The sequence below is a fragment of the Pipistrellus kuhlii genome, unplaced genomic scaffold (assembly GCF_014108245.1).
Source record: "Pipistrellus kuhlii isolate mPipKuh1 unplaced genomic scaffold, mPipKuh1.p scaffold_m20_p_27, whole genome shotgun sequence".
In the NCBI taxonomy this organism is placed as follows: domain Eukaryota; kingdom Metazoa; phylum Chordata; class Mammalia; order Chiroptera; family Vespertilionidae; genus Pipistrellus; species Pipistrellus kuhlii.
Genome location: NW_023425526.1, coordinates 1,633,728 through 1,652,420, shown reverse-complemented (window position 1 = coordinate 1,652,420; position 18,693 = coordinate 1,633,728). Strand labels below are relative to the sequence as shown.

At 54.2% G+C, this 18,693-nt stretch overlaps 1 protein-coding gene across 15 annotated transcripts in view; it reads left to right on the top strand.

Annotated features, from left to right (window-relative positions):
• Window positions 1–18,693, top strand: part of INPP4A (inositol polyphosphate-4-phosphatase type I A) — a 107,035-nt gene that overhangs the window by 77,048 nt on the left and 11,294 nt on the right. For 3 of the 15 annotated variants that reach the window (XM_036454095.2, XM_036454090.2, XM_036454091.2), the window contains exons 14-23: window positions 306–323; window positions 2,607–2,790; window positions 3,855–4,073; window positions 4,913–5,180; window positions 8,400–8,432; window positions 10,850–11,022; window positions 11,839–11,962; window positions 12,894–13,020; window positions 16,828–16,968; window positions 18,579–18,676. In XM_036454095.2, the coding sequence (XP_036309988.1) occupies window positions 306–323; window positions 2,607–2,790; window positions 3,855–4,073; window positions 4,913–5,180; window positions 8,400–8,432; window positions 10,850–11,022; window positions 11,839–11,962; window positions 12,894–13,020; window positions 16,828–16,968; window positions 18,579–18,676 (1,385 nt within the window). The remainder of the gene's footprint in view (window positions 1–305; window positions 324–2,606; window positions 2,791–3,854; window positions 4,074–4,912; window positions 5,181–8,399; window positions 8,433–10,849; window positions 11,023–11,838; window positions 11,963–12,893; window positions 13,021–16,827; window positions 16,969–18,578; window positions 18,677–18,693) is intronic. The other 12 variants (XM_036454096.2, XM_036454092.2, XM_036454103.2 and 9 more) reach the window with 8 other exon arrangements.

Here is an 18,693-nt window from a genome sequence, read left to right as displayed (position 1 = left end):
GCTAACTTCAGAACACTCAGCCCCTATATGCCTCGGTGGTATTTTCAAATGTATACTATGACTTTCTGTGTAATGTCCTGCTAATGTCAGAGACTGGTGGGGGCGGGGTTCCTCACTGACACCTCAGGTGCAGCCGCACCGCGCCCACAGGTGCTGGCGAGGCTGTCAGGATGAGCACCGGGCTCATGCGTTGTCCTTCCACCATCAAATTCAAGTGTTTTGACAAAACCGGGCTTTTAAATTTTTGTTTTGCATCTGGTGTTTGCTAACACATGCTAATATTTCATTTTGGTTCTTTTCTTTAGCAGTTTTGAGGAGTGTTGGTGAGTTTTCTGTCTGTGGAGAGTCTGTCTGGTCTTGCTCTCATGCAGAGAAGCCTGTGCTGTCTGTCCCCTCCCCCGAGAGTGCCTCAGCCTCGGCCGCTGCGGCTGGCGCGGAGGCCCCGGCGCCGCTCCCTTCCAACCGCAATGTTCTCGGACGATGAATAGCCTGCCCAGGGCCTGCTTTGTCTTTAAGATGGAGCCTTTGTTGCTGTGCTCCGCCGAGGGCAGACCTGCTCTGCTTCTCCCGGGGCTGGGAGCCCAGGCCGCGCTCGGAGCCGGGATGCCCTGACCACACCGAGGGCGCTGAGACCTCTCCAGCTCCACCTCACCTCACCAGCACCTGGGGAGTGAAGCCAGCTTACATTTTCATGATACTTAATAGTTTAGACATATTTTAAAACGGTGTTATTAGTATCAGTATTAACCAAGAACTGATAACTAAGTGACTTTCCGCCAGAGTTAGATGGCAGCCAAAGCCGTCATGTCTGCTGCCTGGGGTTCCCCTGCTGCTCCGGGCCCCGGGCATGCCCACAACGGGCGTTGTAGTGGCACTTCCTCAGTTGGCAGCCCCGGAGGCACCTCCAGCCTTTGGGATCGATCCCCCCGCCGAGCGGGCGAGGCTGGGCTGGGGCTGGGCCCTGTCTGAGATGCTGGGCTCCGGGACGTCTGGCACAGGAAGCCCCGAGGAGCCTGCCAGGCTCAGGCCTCGGCTTTCCCAGGGAGGACCGGGCATGGGCACACGTGCTCACACTTTCATGGTCACCCCGAATGGCAGCTCTTTGAAGCTACCGTCTCCCCGTGCAGAAGGCCCAGACGCCTCTCTTGGGCGCAGGGCAGGTACACGTGTGTGGCAGTGGACACTCAGGCGCACACATGGGTGTCTGTGTACAGCACACATTACATGTGCACTCTAAATGCCGGGGACTGGGCGGATTAGAGGTCCTTAAATTCTGTCTGAGATTGTTTTTGACGATCGAATGGTCTGACACGGCAGCTCTTCGTGTGGAAGAGGGATTGCAGGTTGGAAGGTCGCGTGAGCACTCGAGCGACCACGCCGGCTGCTGCATGGCTTCCGGCAGGTCTCGGGGGTGGTGTGTGGCTTGTGGTGTGCTTTCCTTCGGGGTGCTTTGGGTTTTTCTTTTTGCATGCTCACCCCATACTTCATCCGGGGAAGGGGCGGGCCGTTTTATGGTGACTTGGATAATGAGTAGCCAGCCCTGGAAAGAGCCCATTGGGGAGGCTCTCAGCCCTGCCAGATCACCCCCATCTCCAGAGAAGGTGACGGGGTGTAGCTCTCCACCTTCTCTCTCGTCCCCCAAGCCTGGTGGGCTGCTCTGAGGGAACCAGCAGGGCCCTCATTCAGTGAAGCAGGGACACCCAGAGCCCACGACGCCCACCTGTGGAGAGACCTCTGCATTGGCGCCTCATCCTTCCCCTCCCTGCCTTCCTCGGCTTCCACACACAGTGTGAAAAACCTGTGTATAATATTGGGTTGATTTGGGATCTTAGCTGAGAGACGTACAATTTACCATCTCTGCCTGGAAGGGCCGCCATGACAGCAGGCCCTCGCTGCCGGGACGCTGGCCGCTCTCGAGGCTGGTGTTTATCTGTGTCTGGCAATGGCTGTGCTGTAGCTCTGACCTCAGATCCAAAGATACACACACTGCCTGGTGGCGAGGAAGCGGAGTGGGAGGAAGACGCAGGTTTCCAAAGCTCCCAGGTTTGACAAGAGCCGGTGTCCAGGGCGGCCTCTGGCGTGGCACGCTCTGCCCCTTCCCATTTCAGTGTGGGGAAGTCCTGGAGAGGGGAGGGGAGGGAGGAAGCCGGTCTCTGAGGGTTTGCTGGGCTCAGACCTGGGAGGGAGGAGAGCTGTGTGTGGGCACAGCAGGCTTGAAGTCCCAATTGGCCCAATGGAAAATCAAGGATCCTTTTGGCAAAGTCTAGCACCCATGGAAGTCTCCCCTCACTATGACAACGGACCCCTTTGGGCACCAGCAGACCTCGTGTCTCCACTTAAGTCCTGCTGAGATTCGACAGATGAGGGAATTTCTGGTTTAATATTTGCGCACAAGGTCCCTACACATGGTCCAAATACAGATACAGACAAACAATAGGAGGCTTAATGTATGTTAGTATTTTCAGCTTCTGCCATACAGACAGAAAGGACCGCCTGTGACATCCCCCTCCCAGGACCCGTCCCAGAGAGACAGTGCTTTGTTTGTGTTGGTTGCATGCTGGGTGGGGGGCGCGAAAGCCTCATCGACCTGTTCTCACCTCTCTTAGTACGTCGTCCAGCTGCCAGTCCATCGTCTACATCCCACAGGACGTCGTCAGAGCCAAGGAAATCATCGCCCAGATCAACACCCTGAAAACCCAAGTGAGCTACTACGCAGAGCGGCTCTCCAGGGCGGCCAAGGACAGGTCTGCCACTGGCCTCGAAAGGACACTGGCCATCTTGGCAGACAAGGTAGGAGGACGGCGCTGCGGTGTGTGGGCGGGGCTCCCCTGGTTGAGGCAGAGGGTGCCCAGAGCCGATCACACAGTGGGTGACATTGGGGTGATCTGGGCTTCAGATCCAGTTCCCATAGGTCCAGGTGCGGGGGATTTGCCTGTGGTGACAGGCCTGGACGGGGCAGGCCAAGGCCAGGCCAGGCTGTGACAGCCCCGCTGCTCCCTGCAGAGGCGTCTCCCAGCAGGTCCAGAGCAGTCACTGTTAAGGCCTGACAGGTCCACGTTTTCTTAGTAACCACCTACTCAGCACATTTCCCCACGGTTCAGTTGTACTTGGAATTAAAAAAAGAGAAAGCGAGTTATTATACAGACATAACACAAGAATAATATATTTTATTGGCTTAGAGATCATCAGTAAACCAGCCTTTCATTGATGGCAGTTTGATCCTGATTTAAAACACATGAGTACCACTAGGACATGGTACCTCAGATCCTTTTGATGGGTGATGAGTTTTCAAATGACCGCTCTCTCTGTCCCTTGCGCGCACAGAGACTGCTCACACTGCCCCGGCCGTAAGCACTGTGTGGGGGAGCACTGTTCCTGAGCAGAGCGCATTCCCTCCTCCCCATGGGTCCCCCGGAGGTTGGGAGCCCTCAGCCATGGGAGAGGGAGCTGCCGAGCGCCCGCCGCACACAGAGCGCCCCGAGCCAGGCTGGCTCCGGAGGTGGGTGCGGAGCCAGGCTCCCGTCTCTAAAGCGGAGTGCGGCTGGCGCCCGGGATTGGGCGGACAGACCGCCCTGCATCCTGGAAGGCTGGGGCGCGGGGCTCTCTTCAGGCCCTTCCCTGAGTAATGTCAGGTGCCTCCCCCGCCCCTCGTCCTCCCATGTCCTCCAGGCTCCTTGGGAGGAATCTGGCTAAGGGTCTGCAGGTGGATCACGAGGTGGTCCAGGCTCGGCGTCCCGAAGGCTGTGGAGGGGGCGGGGGGCAGTGCTGGGCTCAGATGGGTCCGAGCTCTCAGGGAGGACAGGCCTGGCAGTCCCTGGCTTGGAGCTCAGGGCCCCGGTGTGTTGTGCCTGCAGACCCGGCAGCTGGTCACCGTCTGCGACTGCAAGCTGCTGGCCAGCGCCATCCATGGGCTGAACGCCGCGCGGCCCGACTACATCGCCTCCAAGGCCTCCCCCACCTCGACTGAGGAGGAGCAGGTGATGCTCAGGAACGACCAGGACACGCTCATGGCCAGGTGGACGGGCAGGAACAGCCGGTCTTCCCTGCAGGTGGATTGGCACGAGGAGGAGTGGGTGAGTGCTGCCCATCGCCCGCATCGCGCTGCTGAGCTTGGGTTGAGATTGGAAACTTCCCCTGGCTCTCCCTCCGGAGGGCCTTTGCAGATAAGCTCCGGGGCCCTTCCAGACGGCTGCGGGGCCACCTGATGTTGGGAGGGAGGCAGGATTTCACCGCTGTGCCCATGTGAGGGGCGGGGCTGCCGAGGGCTGCCCTCCTCAGACCCGGCCGGAAGGGGCGGATTTCTCCTCGAGCCTCTGCCCTCGCCACGCCCCACCCGCTCGCCCAACACCACATAGCGTTGTCCTCAGAGTTGTGCCTGAGAGCGGATCCGTAGCATGTTTTGTCGTGTGTCTGGCTGTTGAGAAGCAGAGGTTGAGTTACTGAGTTACTGGGCAAGCGCTGCTTCAGCCCTGATCTGATCGGGCGTCCCTCACCTCCTCCCACCACCCCCTCTGAAGGGGTCAACTGTTTCCATTCTCTTCCATCCAAGAGACCGCGGCCCCTCTGTGTGACCCAGGAGGTCGTGGGGGAGCGAGGACGGGCGACACCGGCTCGGCCCTGCCGCCCTGTGTTAGCGCTGGAAGGTGCTGGGAAGCCCTGCCTGGCTTCCATGACAATTCCTCGCAAACATCTCCACATTTTAAAACTAGCAACCTGGGACATTGATCCATCCTTCGGAAAGCAAATACAACTTACATTGTGTTTGGGAAATGACGAATCCTATCGGTATTTCTAAACCTGTGTTTTAATGAGCGTGATGTGGGTGGGGTCATTGGGGGCTGGCTTGGTTTGTGATCTGCTCTGTCTTTCCTGTTGGAGAGCTGACCAAAATGGGCTCCTTTGCTTTTGGAAGGAGAAAGTGTGGCTGAACGTGGACAAGAGCCTGGAGTGCATCATCCAGCGGGTGGACAAGCTGCTGCAGAAGGAGCGCCTGCTCGGTGAGGGCTGCGAGGACGGCTTCCCCTGCTCGGGCAGCGGCACCAGCAAGAAAGGTAACCGGAGCAGCCGCGCCTACTGGATCCGACCGGAGCACCCCTTCTGTGATGCCCCCTCCTCACCACGCCCCGCCTCCATGCCCGCCTCCATGCCCTCTGCTGCATGCCATCCTCACCTGACCACACGTGCGTATGCATCACGCTTCCCATCTCGCTTCCTCCACCTCATGCCGCGTCTGTCTGTGTCTCGACTCCGTGTTCTCTTCCCCGTGCAGACTGCAGGGAGGGCTGTCGGCGGAGGGGGTGTCGCCGTGCATGGAGCAGCTGGCAGTGAGGGCAGAGGTGCCGTGGGCTTCATGCCCACGGAGCCTGCGTGTGATCTGCAGCCTGGCTGCAGTGGGCTGAGGGCCTCTTGGGCCGTGCTGCCACAGCAGTAACGGTCGGGCTCCTGGACTCCTGGTTTGTGAACCAATCTGAGAAGCTGGAGGAGGCCAAAATGCACATGCATTTCTGACGAGGCTGTTTATAGTATTGTGCCAGGAGCTGGGAGAACCAGGGACAGGTGACTGGTGAGGGACAAGCCGGAGGAGAGCTGTTGGCGGCCCAGCGGACTTGTCGGGAGGCCAGTTGTCAGAAGTGGGCGCTCGCCCAGCAGACGGTGCCTTGGGACGTGTGGTAACTCGGTCTGGTGGTGGCACCTGCTCCTGTGCCTCTGAGCTGAGTTAGGTTCCCGTGCTCACCACCAGGGCGGGCTCTGAGGGTCGAAGGGCCTTGGCACGGAGCAGCGCACTTCAGGAAGCATCTCTGTCTGCGGGAACAGGGCACAGCCAGACGCCCGGCCCTGCCTCGCGCCTGATGGCGCGACCGGCTTCTTGTCCCCGCAGCTCGGGGCTCCGGCTCTCACAGGAAAAGGCCAGGCTGCGATCGGGCCTCTGTTCCTCTTGGCTCCCCTTGGGGGTGTGAGCCACAGGAAGTGAGGCCCCGCTGTGCAGGGGGGGGCTTCCCACAGCCAGGACTTTTCATCTGCATTGGGCAGCTCTTCAGAGCTCTCCAGCCCCGCACTGGACGGTGCTCTCCCGTCTGTCCGCCTGCAGTCTGCCGCACTGGGGCCTGTTTGAACGCGCTTCCATTGTGCGGTTCACAGCGCAGTTCATGGAACTTTCTGTCTGTGTTCTCATTTTTTAATGTAAGTTGTGTTTCTTCAAAATATGACTGAAAACTCACCGCTCATTTCTCTTTAATATTGTCTTATTTGTGCTTTAAGTTTTTCTGCAGATACAAAAAGTAATTTATTGAATTTTTAAAATGCAGGAGATAGTTTATTTAATAAGATTAACTGTTACACTCATAACTTAAATGTCGTAATTTTTTTCTAGATACAACCTGTGTTTGTTCAAATGTAGGCAAATTTAAATGCAACTTTAAAGTGATTTAAATGAGCATGTTTAGGACTTGACTTGTGACTGTGTGTGCCACACGAATGAGCGGTGTGTGGTGGGAATGTGAGGCACTGAGGGAGGCTAGCTGCCGCCAGCGCTCACAGGGACGTGTGGACCACCGCCTCGGAGGGAACTGCCCGTGACCCTTAGCCCGGACACCCAGCGCGGGCCGGGCCGCGCCTCGGACCGCAGCAGGAGCAGGGGGGTCAGAGAGAAGCAGACCTCGGGGCCCGTGTTTTCCTCCCCTCATGTCCCCGGGGCAAAGCAGGGCCCTGGCGTGACTCCTGAGACCAGGGTGCTCCTGGGGCAGGTGTGTGGCCCGAGTCACTCCTGCATACTTACTGCCTACAAACTCCCTGCTCTTGGAAAGGCACCGTTACTTTCTGTTCCAATTCTCTGCCCATCCCGGGTCCTCCTTTCCCATCTTTTACCAAGGAGCTGCCTGCCTCTTAGCTCCCCCTCCTGCAGAGCTGAGCAGAGCCTTGCCTGGTGGGCGAGGGGAAGGGAGGGGACTCCTCGGGACCCACTGCAGGCTCCATAAGCCTCTCTCTTCTCCCCGTTTTCCTACAGGTGACCCCCGAGCCCCCATGCCAGGATTTGTGACTTCCATTACCTTTACACAAACACTCTCTTGCTCTCCTCATTCCCCCAAAAGTCCTTCAAGCCAGGACCAGGTTGTCCAGAAGCGGAGGTCTGTGGGTTGTACTCAGGTTTGTGTGCCTGAAATTATGTGTTAAAATGAGAGAAAGTCCGTAGTGACCATGACCTATGACAAGCAGCTGGTCCCAGAGTACCCCAGGGGACCACTCCCTCTCCCCTTTGAAGAGCCTTCACCCAGCCGGTTTAACCCCCGCCATCCAGCTGTCTGCGATCACCACGGGTCACAAACAGGCTCCCAGGCCTCCTATTCTGACCTGGGAAGGCAGAGATCTGTGTTTTCCTCCAGGCCTGGCCGTGCTATCAGTCGGGCTGAGGTGGGAGAGTCGCTGTGCTCATCTCCACGCCGGGCAGGCGTCCCTCCGTCTGAGGGAGATGGCTCTACCAGTGAGTCCAAAGGCTGGCTCCCAGAGGCCTGTGGCTTGGCTCTATTTCTGTCCCCTTTGCCCAGAGAAAGAAATCATCAGCAAAGATGGCAAGAGGGGGAGGATCCCCTGTCACGGCTTTTGGACAGTTTCACAGGTTCTGAATCTCCCCATAGCCGGTCCCAGCCATTCTTGGGGATCTGAAATGATCTATTGTATTTCTATATCCTGGAGGCATTCTTTGAACTAAAAAGTTTAGGCAGCAAAATAAAATAAACTTTTATCCCAAATGATTTCTAGTTTTTTTTTAGGTGGCACACCCAGTTAGCAAGAAACTTCAAAATTGTTACTTTTTGAGGGATCTGGAGGGCTATTCTAATTCTAGACTTCCTCCTAATCATGAAGTTGTGTATTTGGTTTGCGTTTCGAAGAGTGACAGAGAGGGTCCCGGTGCCCTGCCTTCCCCCCTGGGTTCTGCCTGTGGGCTCAGCAGGCAGTCTGCAGCCGTGCCGCCCATCAGCGGGCAGTGCTCCGCGGTGGGCCCTCTGATGGCTGACTGGTCAGTCTCTCTCATTTCAAGTTTGCTTCCAGATGCCTGAGCCAACAGGGGCTCCATCACATGCAATGTGACGGACGTGGGCACGCCATCACATTGTAACATGTAAGCGTGCTCACCCCAAAAAGCATTCTATGTTGGCGTATTAGCAACATGAATGTTTATGCCTGTGAGCCGGGCTGTGTTGACCACCGAGGGGCTCGGCTGCCGTGGAGTGGCCGGAGCACGTCCATGTGACTTGTTGGGGAAGAGGCAGGCCGCCCCCCTCTTCGCTGTCCGGGTAGCCACCTTACGGCAAGCTGTGGAAGCAGTTGCTGCAAGCGTTGAGTTTGGTGCTTGAACTGTGTGCTGCTCTTATTCATCCGTGTTGCCCTCCGTTTCTGTGCAGATTGCAGCCCCCCTCCTGAAGAATCCAGCCCAGGTACGTGGTTCCGCCCCAGGGTCGTACGCAGATGGCTCTCTAAGACTCAGCTGGCATTTGCAGTATGTGCTCCCAGAGTTACAACATTGCTGTTTGGGAGTTTCTCATTGTGAGGCTGTAGCAGCTTTCTGAGGCTCGGTGCGGGACCCGTCAGGCTGGGGACTGGCCTGCAGCCGGCCACCACGTGCATTTTTCCTCTTTCCCACCCTGTACTGAGTCAGAGGATTACTGCCAAGGGGCGTTGGGCTTCCTGCAGCGGGCCCCCTGCCTCAGAGCGAGGTGCACGTCGGTAAAGGAGACCTGCTCTGATTTCGCCGGGACCTAGCGTCACCTGAGGGAGTGTGGAGTAATAAGTAGCCCAAAGGTTGTGACACCAAACCCCTACTCGGAAGCTCTTGATGTCATAGAAACCATGAGGAGTTGTCAGACGCGTGTGCAGGTGGCAGGTGCTCCCGTATGTCTCCCTCCGCCCGCTGAGCCCGTTTCCTCCCCAGTCCATCTCCGGGGTGGGTGGGTGAGGAGGTGGTTGTAGGTGAAGCACTCAGCAGGCCATGCACAGCAGCGGGGGCTCAGGCCCAATCTGCACCCTCTCCTGCACACGCTCCGCATGTCTGCTAACCATGCTTTTAGCCTCCAGTTTTGTCAGTGGATTATAATAAGGTAGCAAAGCTGAGTTATTCTTCGGACTTTTCTTTTTGAATGAGAAGTAGGCAAAGTAAAAAAACTGCTGCATGGAGTGGGCTTGCTTAATCAGATAGGACCACTGATATATTTTGAGCATTTTTCAGGTTAAAATGGCCATAATTTGCATGTTAATTGCATATGTATATGCATATTAAGTGAAAAGAAAGTAAAATTGGTAGCATATGCTCTAAAAGGACTTATTTCTTCCTGAATAGTCTTCATAACACCACCTTTTTCCAAACTATTTGGGCACTAAAACTTGTTGCCATCAGCTTTTTTTAATCATTGCGGAAAATTGACATACATTTAACAGAATTCAAAGAAACAAAACGTGGACTGTGAGAGTTTTAGAGGAAGAGACTCGGGTGATATTTAGTTCCAGGCTCCCATCTTACCAGGAAGGACCTACTCGGCTGAGCGGTCACGGATCCCTGGCTCGGTGGCAGCCGGCCCAGGACAGGTTTTCCACTCGTTGGTCAAGTGTTCTTTGTCACCATGATTTATTGGCTAAGACCGTTCTGGGTAGACTTTCTAAATGTAAGCCAGCTTTTTCCATTACAGTGGGCCTACACATGCAGTGAGGTCATGGCCAAGTTTTGAATAGCTACATCTTCAGAAACCCACGTTCACCGAGCACTGAGCGTAGGGAGGTCTTTTTGCAGGTTTTAGGCACTTCCTAATTTCTTTTTCAGCACAGTGCTGAACACAGAGTCTGGAGAGCAGAGCCAGGGCCAGGCCTTCTTGCTGTTTATCTGAGACGGAGCTCACCCCAGGCAGATGCACTGCTCACGTGCCCGGGCCTTCCCGGAGGGCGGGGCCCCTGTGGGCATTCTGCGGCTGACACCCCAGCCGCGAGCATCTGCCCAGCTTTGACCCACTGCCGCGGCTGCGTGTGTGGTGGGCACGCAGTGCTGGTATCAAGTGCCTGTTTCTGGGTTTGGTGATCCATTAAAAATGGAACTGATGAGGGCATCTCTGCCCTTTTAAATACCCTCTAAATAGGAAAGAGAAAGAGCCAAAGCCCCAAATTCCTTCCATTTTTGTTTTCTCCCCTGGGGTTCTATTTTTAAAAAGTAGTTTTGGTTCAGGGTCAAAGCTTCCTTAGAGTCCTAAAAACCTCTAAATTAGAAATAGATGGATCCAGGCAGGAAGGCTGGGGTGGGGAAGGGAGAGTGCAGAAGGAAGGGATGTCTGAGCCGAGAACACGGGAAGCTGAGTGGGACCATCTTTCCTCGGATATGGGAAGGGAGCGGCTAGCACAGCTGCCGGAGGCTGGACCAGGATGGGTGTCCTTGTCCTCAGGGCCCGAGTCAAGAAGCAGGTAACAGGTCACTGTCCTGGATGCCCTTGGGTCGAGGACCAGAGGGGCTTGGCCTCTACAGACAGAATAATTTTCTTCCTTAGTCATGACTTGCAGGGTCTTCTCCGGCTGTTTTCCTCAGAAAGAATAGTCTTGGGTATTTGTTGAGCCGCGTAGGTTTGGGAGACCAGGCACGTGCCAGGGTCCCAGAGGAGGGCTGGCATTTGAGCTCACTGGAAAGCTTCAGGCTGGGAGGTTAGCGGCCCGGACAGGTCCAGGCAGAACTTGGCACCGATTGGGCCAGGCGGAGTTAGGTGCAGAAGGGGTGGGAGTGGAGTGGGGAGGGCAGTACGGGTTAGGGACAGGCACCCTGTTAGACTCCCCGAGCTTCCTTCTTCAGTCTTCCCTCTCAAACGCGGTCTCCCTGTGACAGGTGAGTGGAGCGAGGCGCTTTACCCGCTGCTGACCACACTCACAGACTGTGTGGCCATGATGAGCGACAAAGCCAAGAAGGCCATGGTCTTCCTGCTCATGCAGGACAGCGCGCCCACCATCGCCGCCTACCTGAGCCTGCAGCACCGCCGCGACGCCGTCTTCTGCCAAACCGTAAGCAGACGCAGGCACCGGACCTTTCCTCTGCCGTGGAGAAGCCGCTGGTGGCCGAGGGCCCCTGCCCGGCGCCTTTACATTTACTAACACGGAGGCCACAGGAACCTCCAGCGCTCTGCATGGAGGAGAGGGTCCATTCCAGACCAGCTTCTCCCTGAAGAAGGGCCCTGCTCCTCCTGCCCCGCGCCAGAGGCTCAGGCCTCTTTACCGCCTTTTCCCCACTAAGGGTTTCACCAAGGGAGACAGCTGTTGGCTGTCAGGGCAATCTGTTTTCCTGTTTACAAAACAGCAGGCGCTCAGCTCTGCAGCCTGCGCACCACTGTTCCAGCGATTTCTGTTGTCCTCATAGAAGGAAGAGCTAAATGAAAGTCAGCTGTCGTCAATGTCAGTCATCAGTTAGCAAAGGGAAGAGTCTGCAGAGATGGGTGGTTCTGCCTGTCCTCACCCATCCCACAGGCCCGTTTCTCCCGTGGAGTCTCCCTCGGAGGAGACGTGCAGAGCGGCCGAGTCCTTTCTCGCTGCTGCTCCTTGTTGTGGTCACCTCAGTTCCGGCCAGAGCTGGCCTGGATCTGGGAGTAAATAGGCCCTGTCACTGTAGGGAATTAGTTCTCGGCTTCCAGGAGGTTCTAGCCCAGGAGTAAGTGCTGGCAGGCCAGGCCAGAGGCTGAGCCAAAACCAAACTTGCCTTTGGGAGCAGCAGAGTAGTGAGCCTGCCGCGTGGCCCGCCCTTCCTGGGGCCCAGATCCAGGTTAGAGCGAGGAGCAGAGGCCTCGGTCAGGGCGCTGCCGGTGGTAAGCAGTGTCTGTCCCACAGCTGACGGCTCTCGTCTGCGGCTTCATCATCAAGCTGAGGAACTGCCTGCACGACGACGGCTTCCTGCGGCAGCTCTACACCATCGGGCTGCTCGCCCAGTTCGAGAGCCTGCTGAGCACCTACGGTGAGACTGAGGCCCGCGGTGGGACCAGGGGCCCGTGGGAGTGTGAGCACAGGTGATCCGTGCTTTCTTGCTGCATATTTTTCTGATTACACTGTAACACAGGCTGATTCACATAAATCCAGCCTCTCCAAACTCTAAACACAGAGCAGATGAGAGTCCGATTTAGTGACCCCAACCCCAGCTTGTATGTTGGTCGTTAACATCTGGGAGATCTTTCTAGTTGAGGATGGATGATTATTATTTAAGCACCAGCTTCCTGTAGGATGCTGAGGCCGTTTCTGAACCCCTCCTGTGGAAACAGTGTTGGCATGTATCTTTGCACGTACGTCTGTGCACTTGTGGGCCCGTTTCTGCGGCCCATGAAGCATTAGAAGGAGAGTGTCTGTGTCAGGAACTGGCTGCTCACGTGGCTCCAGCCGTGGGGTGTCATCCTCTGTACCAAAGGGCGGGTTGCAGGCTTGAGACCCAGTAGAGGGTGTACAGGAAGCAGTGGATGTTTCACTCTCACATTGATGTTTTTCTCTTTTTCTTTCTCTCTCCCTTCCTCTTTCTCTAAAAATAAAAAAAAAAAGTATTTTTTTTAAAGAGTAGGAATATTTTTAAATTCCATAGTTATTTCCCAATTGCCCTCTGAAAAGGCTCTTTTCTCCTTACCTCCATTTTTACTTATTTCTTCGGAGAAGATAAAAATGAATAATTTAAAGAGTATTTGTTGGTTTCATAGCAGTATCTACTTGGGGAGAAAAAGCAAATTGCCTGGTAAAGAGGCTGGGAAAGGCCCCGCCCACACTCTCACTCACTTACATTCACACTCGTCACAACACCTTATTCTGTCATCTTCCATTTGTGCCTCACCCTGTGACCAGGCTGAGTCCTAGGAGAGTGCAGGTCCCCTCCATCTGACAGCCCTCCTTCCCTCCTTTGCATCCAGGTGAGGAGCTGGCCATGCTGGAGGACATGAGCCTTGGAATCATGGACTTGAGGAACGTGACCTTCAAAGTTACACAGGCCACTTCCAACGCATCGACTGACATGCTGCCTGTCATCACAGGAAATCGGTAGAAGTATTTTTAAATTCTTAGAACTAGCAGTGTCTTAAGTTTATTACTTCCCATGTGCTCTTTTTTTGAAATCATTTAAATTTTTTTCAATTACATTTGACATGCATTGTTATATTAGTTACAGGTGTCCACCCCAGTGATTAGACATTATATAACTTACTAAATGACCATCCCAATAAATCTTGCACCCATCTGACACCATACATAGTTATTAGACTATTACTGATTACATTCCCTATGCTGTATGCTACATCTCCATGACAATTCTATAACTACTAGTTAATACATCTTAATCCCATCACTTTTTTCACATCCTCCCACCTGGCAACTGTCAACATGTTCTTTATGCAAGTCTGCTTCTCTTCTGTGTTCATTTATTTTGCTTTTTTTTTTTTTTTTTTTTACATTCAGTTGTTGATAGGTAACTATTTATTGCCTTTTTTCATTTTTTATCCTTTTTTTTCTTCTTAGAGAAGACCCATTAACATCTATAATAATAAAAGCATAATATGCTAATTAGACCGGACAGCCGAACAACCTTCTGGATGTCCTTCTTAATGAAGCCACAATGGCAGGGTGGAGGCAGAAGTGGTTGGGGCAGTTGGGCGGGCAGGCAGGCGTGCAGTTAAGGGCAATCAGGCAGGCAGGCAGAGTGGTTAGGGGTGATAGGCAGGCAGGCAGATGAGCAGTTAGGTGTCAGTGGTCCTGGATTGTGAGAGGGATGTCTTACTGCTGGTTTAGGATAGGCCCTAAACAAGCAGTCAGACATCCCCTGAGGGGCCCCAGATTGCAAGAGGCTGCAGGCCGGTCTGAGGCTCCTCCCCACCACCCCCACCACCCCTGTGCATGAATTTCATGCACTGGGCCTCTAGTTTCATATAATACTGATTTGATGGTGATGAACTCCTTTAGTTTTTTCTTGTCTGGAAAGTTCTTTATCTATCCATTGATTCTAAAAGAGCTTTGCTGGGTAGAGTAATCTTGGTTGTAGGTTGTGGTTGCTTTACATCACTTTGAATATTTATTGCCAATCCCTTCTGGCCTGCAAAGTTTCTGTTGAGAAATCAGCTGACAGTATTATGGGAGCTGCCTAATAGGTAACTAACTGCTTTTCTCTTGCTGCTTTTAAGAGTCTCTCTGTCTTTAACCTTTTGCATTATAATTATGATGTGTCTTGGTGTGAGCCCCTTTGGGTTCATCTTGTGTGAGACTCTCTGAGTTTCTTGGATTTGTATGTCTGATTTCTTCAAGTTAGGGAATTCTTCTGTCATTATTTTTTCAGATAGATTTTCAATTCCTTGCTCTCTCTCTTATCTTTGTAGCACCTCCTGATACGAATGTTTGTTCCCTTGAAGTTGTCCCAGAGGCTCCTTATACTGTCTTCATTTTTTTATTCTTTTTTCTTTTTACTCTTCTCATTGGATGTTTTTTGCTTCCTTATATTCCAAATCACTGATTTTATTCTCAACTTCATCTATCTACTATTAATTACCTATAAATTATTCTTTATTTCAGGTAATGTTGCCTTCATTTTTGACTGGTCCTTTTATATGCTATTGAGGTTCTCAGTAAGTTCCTTGAGCATCCTTATAACCAGTATTTGGAACTCTGACTCTAGATTGCTTATCTTCATTTTGTTTAGTTCTTTTTCTGGAATTCTGTTCTTTCATTTGGGACATGTTTCTTTGTCTCATTTTGGCAACCTCCTTGAGTTTGTTTCTGTGTATTAGGTAGAGCTTATGTCCTCCTACGCTTGGTAGAGTGGTCTAATATAATAGGTGCCCTATAGCGTCCAGTGTTACAGCCTCCCTGCTCACCTAAGCTGGGCACTTGAGGTGTGTGCCCAGCTTGGGCTGCACAGCTTCCTCTTGTAGTTGAGCCTTGATTGCTGTTGATAAGTCAATGGGAGGGATTTGCTCTCACCTGATCAGCTTCAAGGACTGGCTGCAACCACCAACTACCAACTACCAACCTCCGACCACTGTGGAGGACCAGCTGTGTAGGCCCACCCCACAGAGCAGGACTTACTTCAGTGGGGCTCTGGTGCCCACGCAGTCCACCTCTTGAGTGTGTTGTTTGTGGAGGTGCTTCAGTGTGGTCTGAAGGTGTCCACTGGGTCCATTGTTCCTTGTTAGGCTTCCTGGGAGGTGCAGGCCAAGTTCAGGTGCTGCTGCTCTTCCCGGGGCCACAAAGTGATCTGCAGATGTCTGCCACTTGTGCTGGGCTTAGAGGTGCCCAGAGGAGGCCAAGCTGTGAACCACGGCCAGCTGCTTCCAGCACTTCCCTATGCTTGTTTCAATGTATTAGGTAAAGCTTCTCTGTCTCCTGGACTTGGTAGAGTGGCCTTGTGTATTAGGTGTCCTGTAGGGCCCAGTGGCACAGCCTCTCCAGTCATTCGAGGCTGGAATTCCAGGTGTGGGCTATGTGCACAGTCTTGCTATAGTTGAGCCTTGATTGCTGTTGGCATCACTGGGGGGGATTGACCCCCAAGGCCAATTGGCTGTGAGGACCAGCTGTGACTACAGTAGAAGAGCTGCTGTACAGGAGATATTCCAATGGAGCAGGACTTGCTTCAGTGGGGCTTTGTTGCTCTCCACGTCTGCCCCTTCAGTGTGTTGCTTGTGGAGGTGTCCACATTGTAATTGACATGGTCTGAAACCGTAATTGGCATGCCAAAAACTGAGTGTATTGTCTCGGGGCCTCCCAAAAGGTGGGCTCTGCCTTTGGTCATTCAGCATAAGCTTCAGAATGATCTGCAGATAGGAGCTATTTGTGCTGGGCTTGGAGGTGCCCAGAAGAGGCCAAGCTGTGAATTAAGGCTTGCTACCACTAGTGCCTGGCCTGGGGCCACTTAGCAAGAGGTACAGGGTACATAGAGGCCAGATGCTGCTTGTTTGAGAGATTTTAGGAAAGTCTGAAGCATGAGGCAACACAGGCCAGTTTTATGGAAGCCGTTGGAAGCAGCTTGTGTGGGCCTGCAAGTAGGGTGGGGGTGGGGCCTCAGGGAATCACCAGGGCAGGGTAAGTAGCCTTAACCAGGTTGGTGGAGACTCAGAGATGGTGCCTCACTCCACAGGGAGGACCTCCACAGCTGAGATAATATCCCTCCTGATTATTGTATGCCACATGTGGGTGTGGGACCAGCCCAGTCCATGTCTCTGCCCCTTGGACCAGTCTTGATGTAGCTTCTTCAATTCCTAGTTGTAGGACTTCCACTGAGCCAGGTTTCAGGTGGTTCTGAATGATGGTTGTTCTGTAGTTCAGGTATAATTCTGATATGGTTGCAAGAGGATGCAAGTTCTTCATTTACCTACACTGCCATCTTGGCCTATGTCCCTGCCATGCAGTCTTAACTTTTGTTTTATTGTTTCATTCAGGTAAAAGTGCTTATCACAGCTTCAACTGGTGTAGCTCAGTTGGTTGAATGTTGCTCTGTGCACCAAAAGGTTGTTGGGTAGATTCCCAGTCAGGGCACTTACTTACTCAGGTTGCAGGTTGGATCCCCATTAGGGGCATGTGTGGAAGGCAACGGATCGATGTTTCCTTCGCACATCCATGTTTCTCTCTCTCTCCCTCTCCCTACCCCTCTTTCTAAAATCAATAGAGACATATACTTTTAAAAAATGCTTATAGCCCTCTACGTTAATTTCATCCTCTGGAAGTTCACACCAGCAGTTTGGGAGTCACTGAGCCAGATGACCAGCCCATACTCCGTGTTGCAGAGAGCTTTGTCCTCCTTGTCTCCCATGCCTCCTCTCCCTTCTCCCCCGTCACAAGCCTAACCCCTCCGCTCCCATTTCCTAGTGACGGGTTTAACGTGCGGATCCCTCTGCCGGCCCCCCTGTTTGACACCCTGCCCCGGGAGATCCAGAGCGGCATGCTGCTTCGGGTGCAGCCAGTCCTCTTCAACGTGGGCATCAACGAGCAGCAGACGCTGGCCGAGAGGTGCGTGTGCAGCCAGATGGAGGGCTGGGCAGACATGGAGAGGACAGGAAAAGGACAAGCCCTCTCAGCCTCCAGATGCTGGATGGACTTTATCCTCCTTCCTTCCTTTGGCCCCAGGAGCGGCATTAGCTACCTTCCTTTGGTCAAATGAAGAGGCAGAGGAGAGACCTGGCATCCCAGGCCCAGAAGCCTGAGCGAGGCAGGCAGGGAGAAGCTTCTAGGTCCCGAGTTAGAGGGGCCTGTGTGCATGCGGAGGGTCACCTGGGTCCTAAAGGCTTACGCCTTGTCAACTCCCTGCAGGGTCACCTGCCGGGCGGCAGTGTGTGCACGTGTATGTGCTGCAGAGGAGGAGGGGTTGGGTGTGTGTAACCTGTCATGACATTTCACTGGTACATGAAAATCTTTCCTGCTGTCTGTCCCATCATGTGATGTGTGTACTTTACGATGAAAAGGTCTCTTAACTCTCGGTGAAGGGCATCTGGTCTCCAGGATGATCAGCCATATTCCTACTGGGCCTTTAAACCAGTGGTCACGGTCTGTCGACCCCTAGGTGTGCGGGCATCCCATCTGGCACATGTGGTGTGGCTGGGGAGACATGGAAGAACATAAGGAGGACACAGTCAGGTGCCTTTTAAGGTGATGACTTTCTGGCTGACGTGTCCTGGATGACGTTAGGGACATGTGCTGCAGAGGCTGATGGAAAGAGTCAAGCCCGAGGCAGACAGGCATGTGGATGGAGCTTTCAGCCGTGACTGTGGTAGAGGCCAGTGTGAGAGAGAGAGGCAGCGGGACAGTGGCAGCCGGGCGTCTCCATCGCAGTGAGCGGGGCTGGTGGAGAGGACGGACGGTGGGTGAGGCCAGGCTCCTGGGACAACCTCCCTCAGCTCATAGACAAGCCCAGCTGCAGGCGCAGAGCGGAAGCCGCTGTGGTCCTCAGGTGGACAGGCTGTGGGGGACCCACAGGAGGGCCCTGCCTCTGAGCAAGGACCTGGGCCACGCAGAGGCTGCTGTGCGGGAGACCCCTCAGAGGAAGGGTGGAGCGGGCCTGGCCTCCGGCCTTGGAGTTCGCTGCTGGCGTGTCCACTTTGCACCTTCCCGTGGCGTCTCCTCTGCCTCGCCCTTGCGCCTCGGACACGCCTTGGCTGCCTGCAAGGTGGGCGGGGTGACCGCATGGTGAGAGAGTGGTCTCCACACAATCCAGCGGAGCGTGGTCACTCGGACACAGCGCGCACTTGCACACCAAGTGCAGGACCCGTCCTAACTCCCCAGCCGCCGCCCCCTCCTGGCCCCTCTCCTGAGTCCTTGAGGGGTGGGAGGACGGGACTCCCGCCGGCCAGCACTGTGGGGTTTGGGGTGTACCGCCCGGGGGACGCAGGGGGGACTGTACTCCTGGAGTTCTCACAGCCTCCTGCACGTCTGTAACCAGTGTGCGTGGCTCCTGCTGAAATGTGTTTGAACTTGTCACCAAGGCAGTGACAAGGCAATTTGAACTTGTCACTCGCCTCATGCCTGGAGCGAGTCTCAGAATGTGTGCAGCGTTAGCTGGAACGCATAGGGCTGGGCGGGAGGAGAGCAGCATCAGCCACTAACAGCCTCTGTGACCCCCGAAGGTTTGGCGACACATCCTTACAAGAAGTTATCAACATGGAGAGTCTGGTGCGGTTGAACTCCTACTTCGAGCAGTTTAAGGAGGTGCTGCCTGAGGACTGTAAGTATTGTCTTATG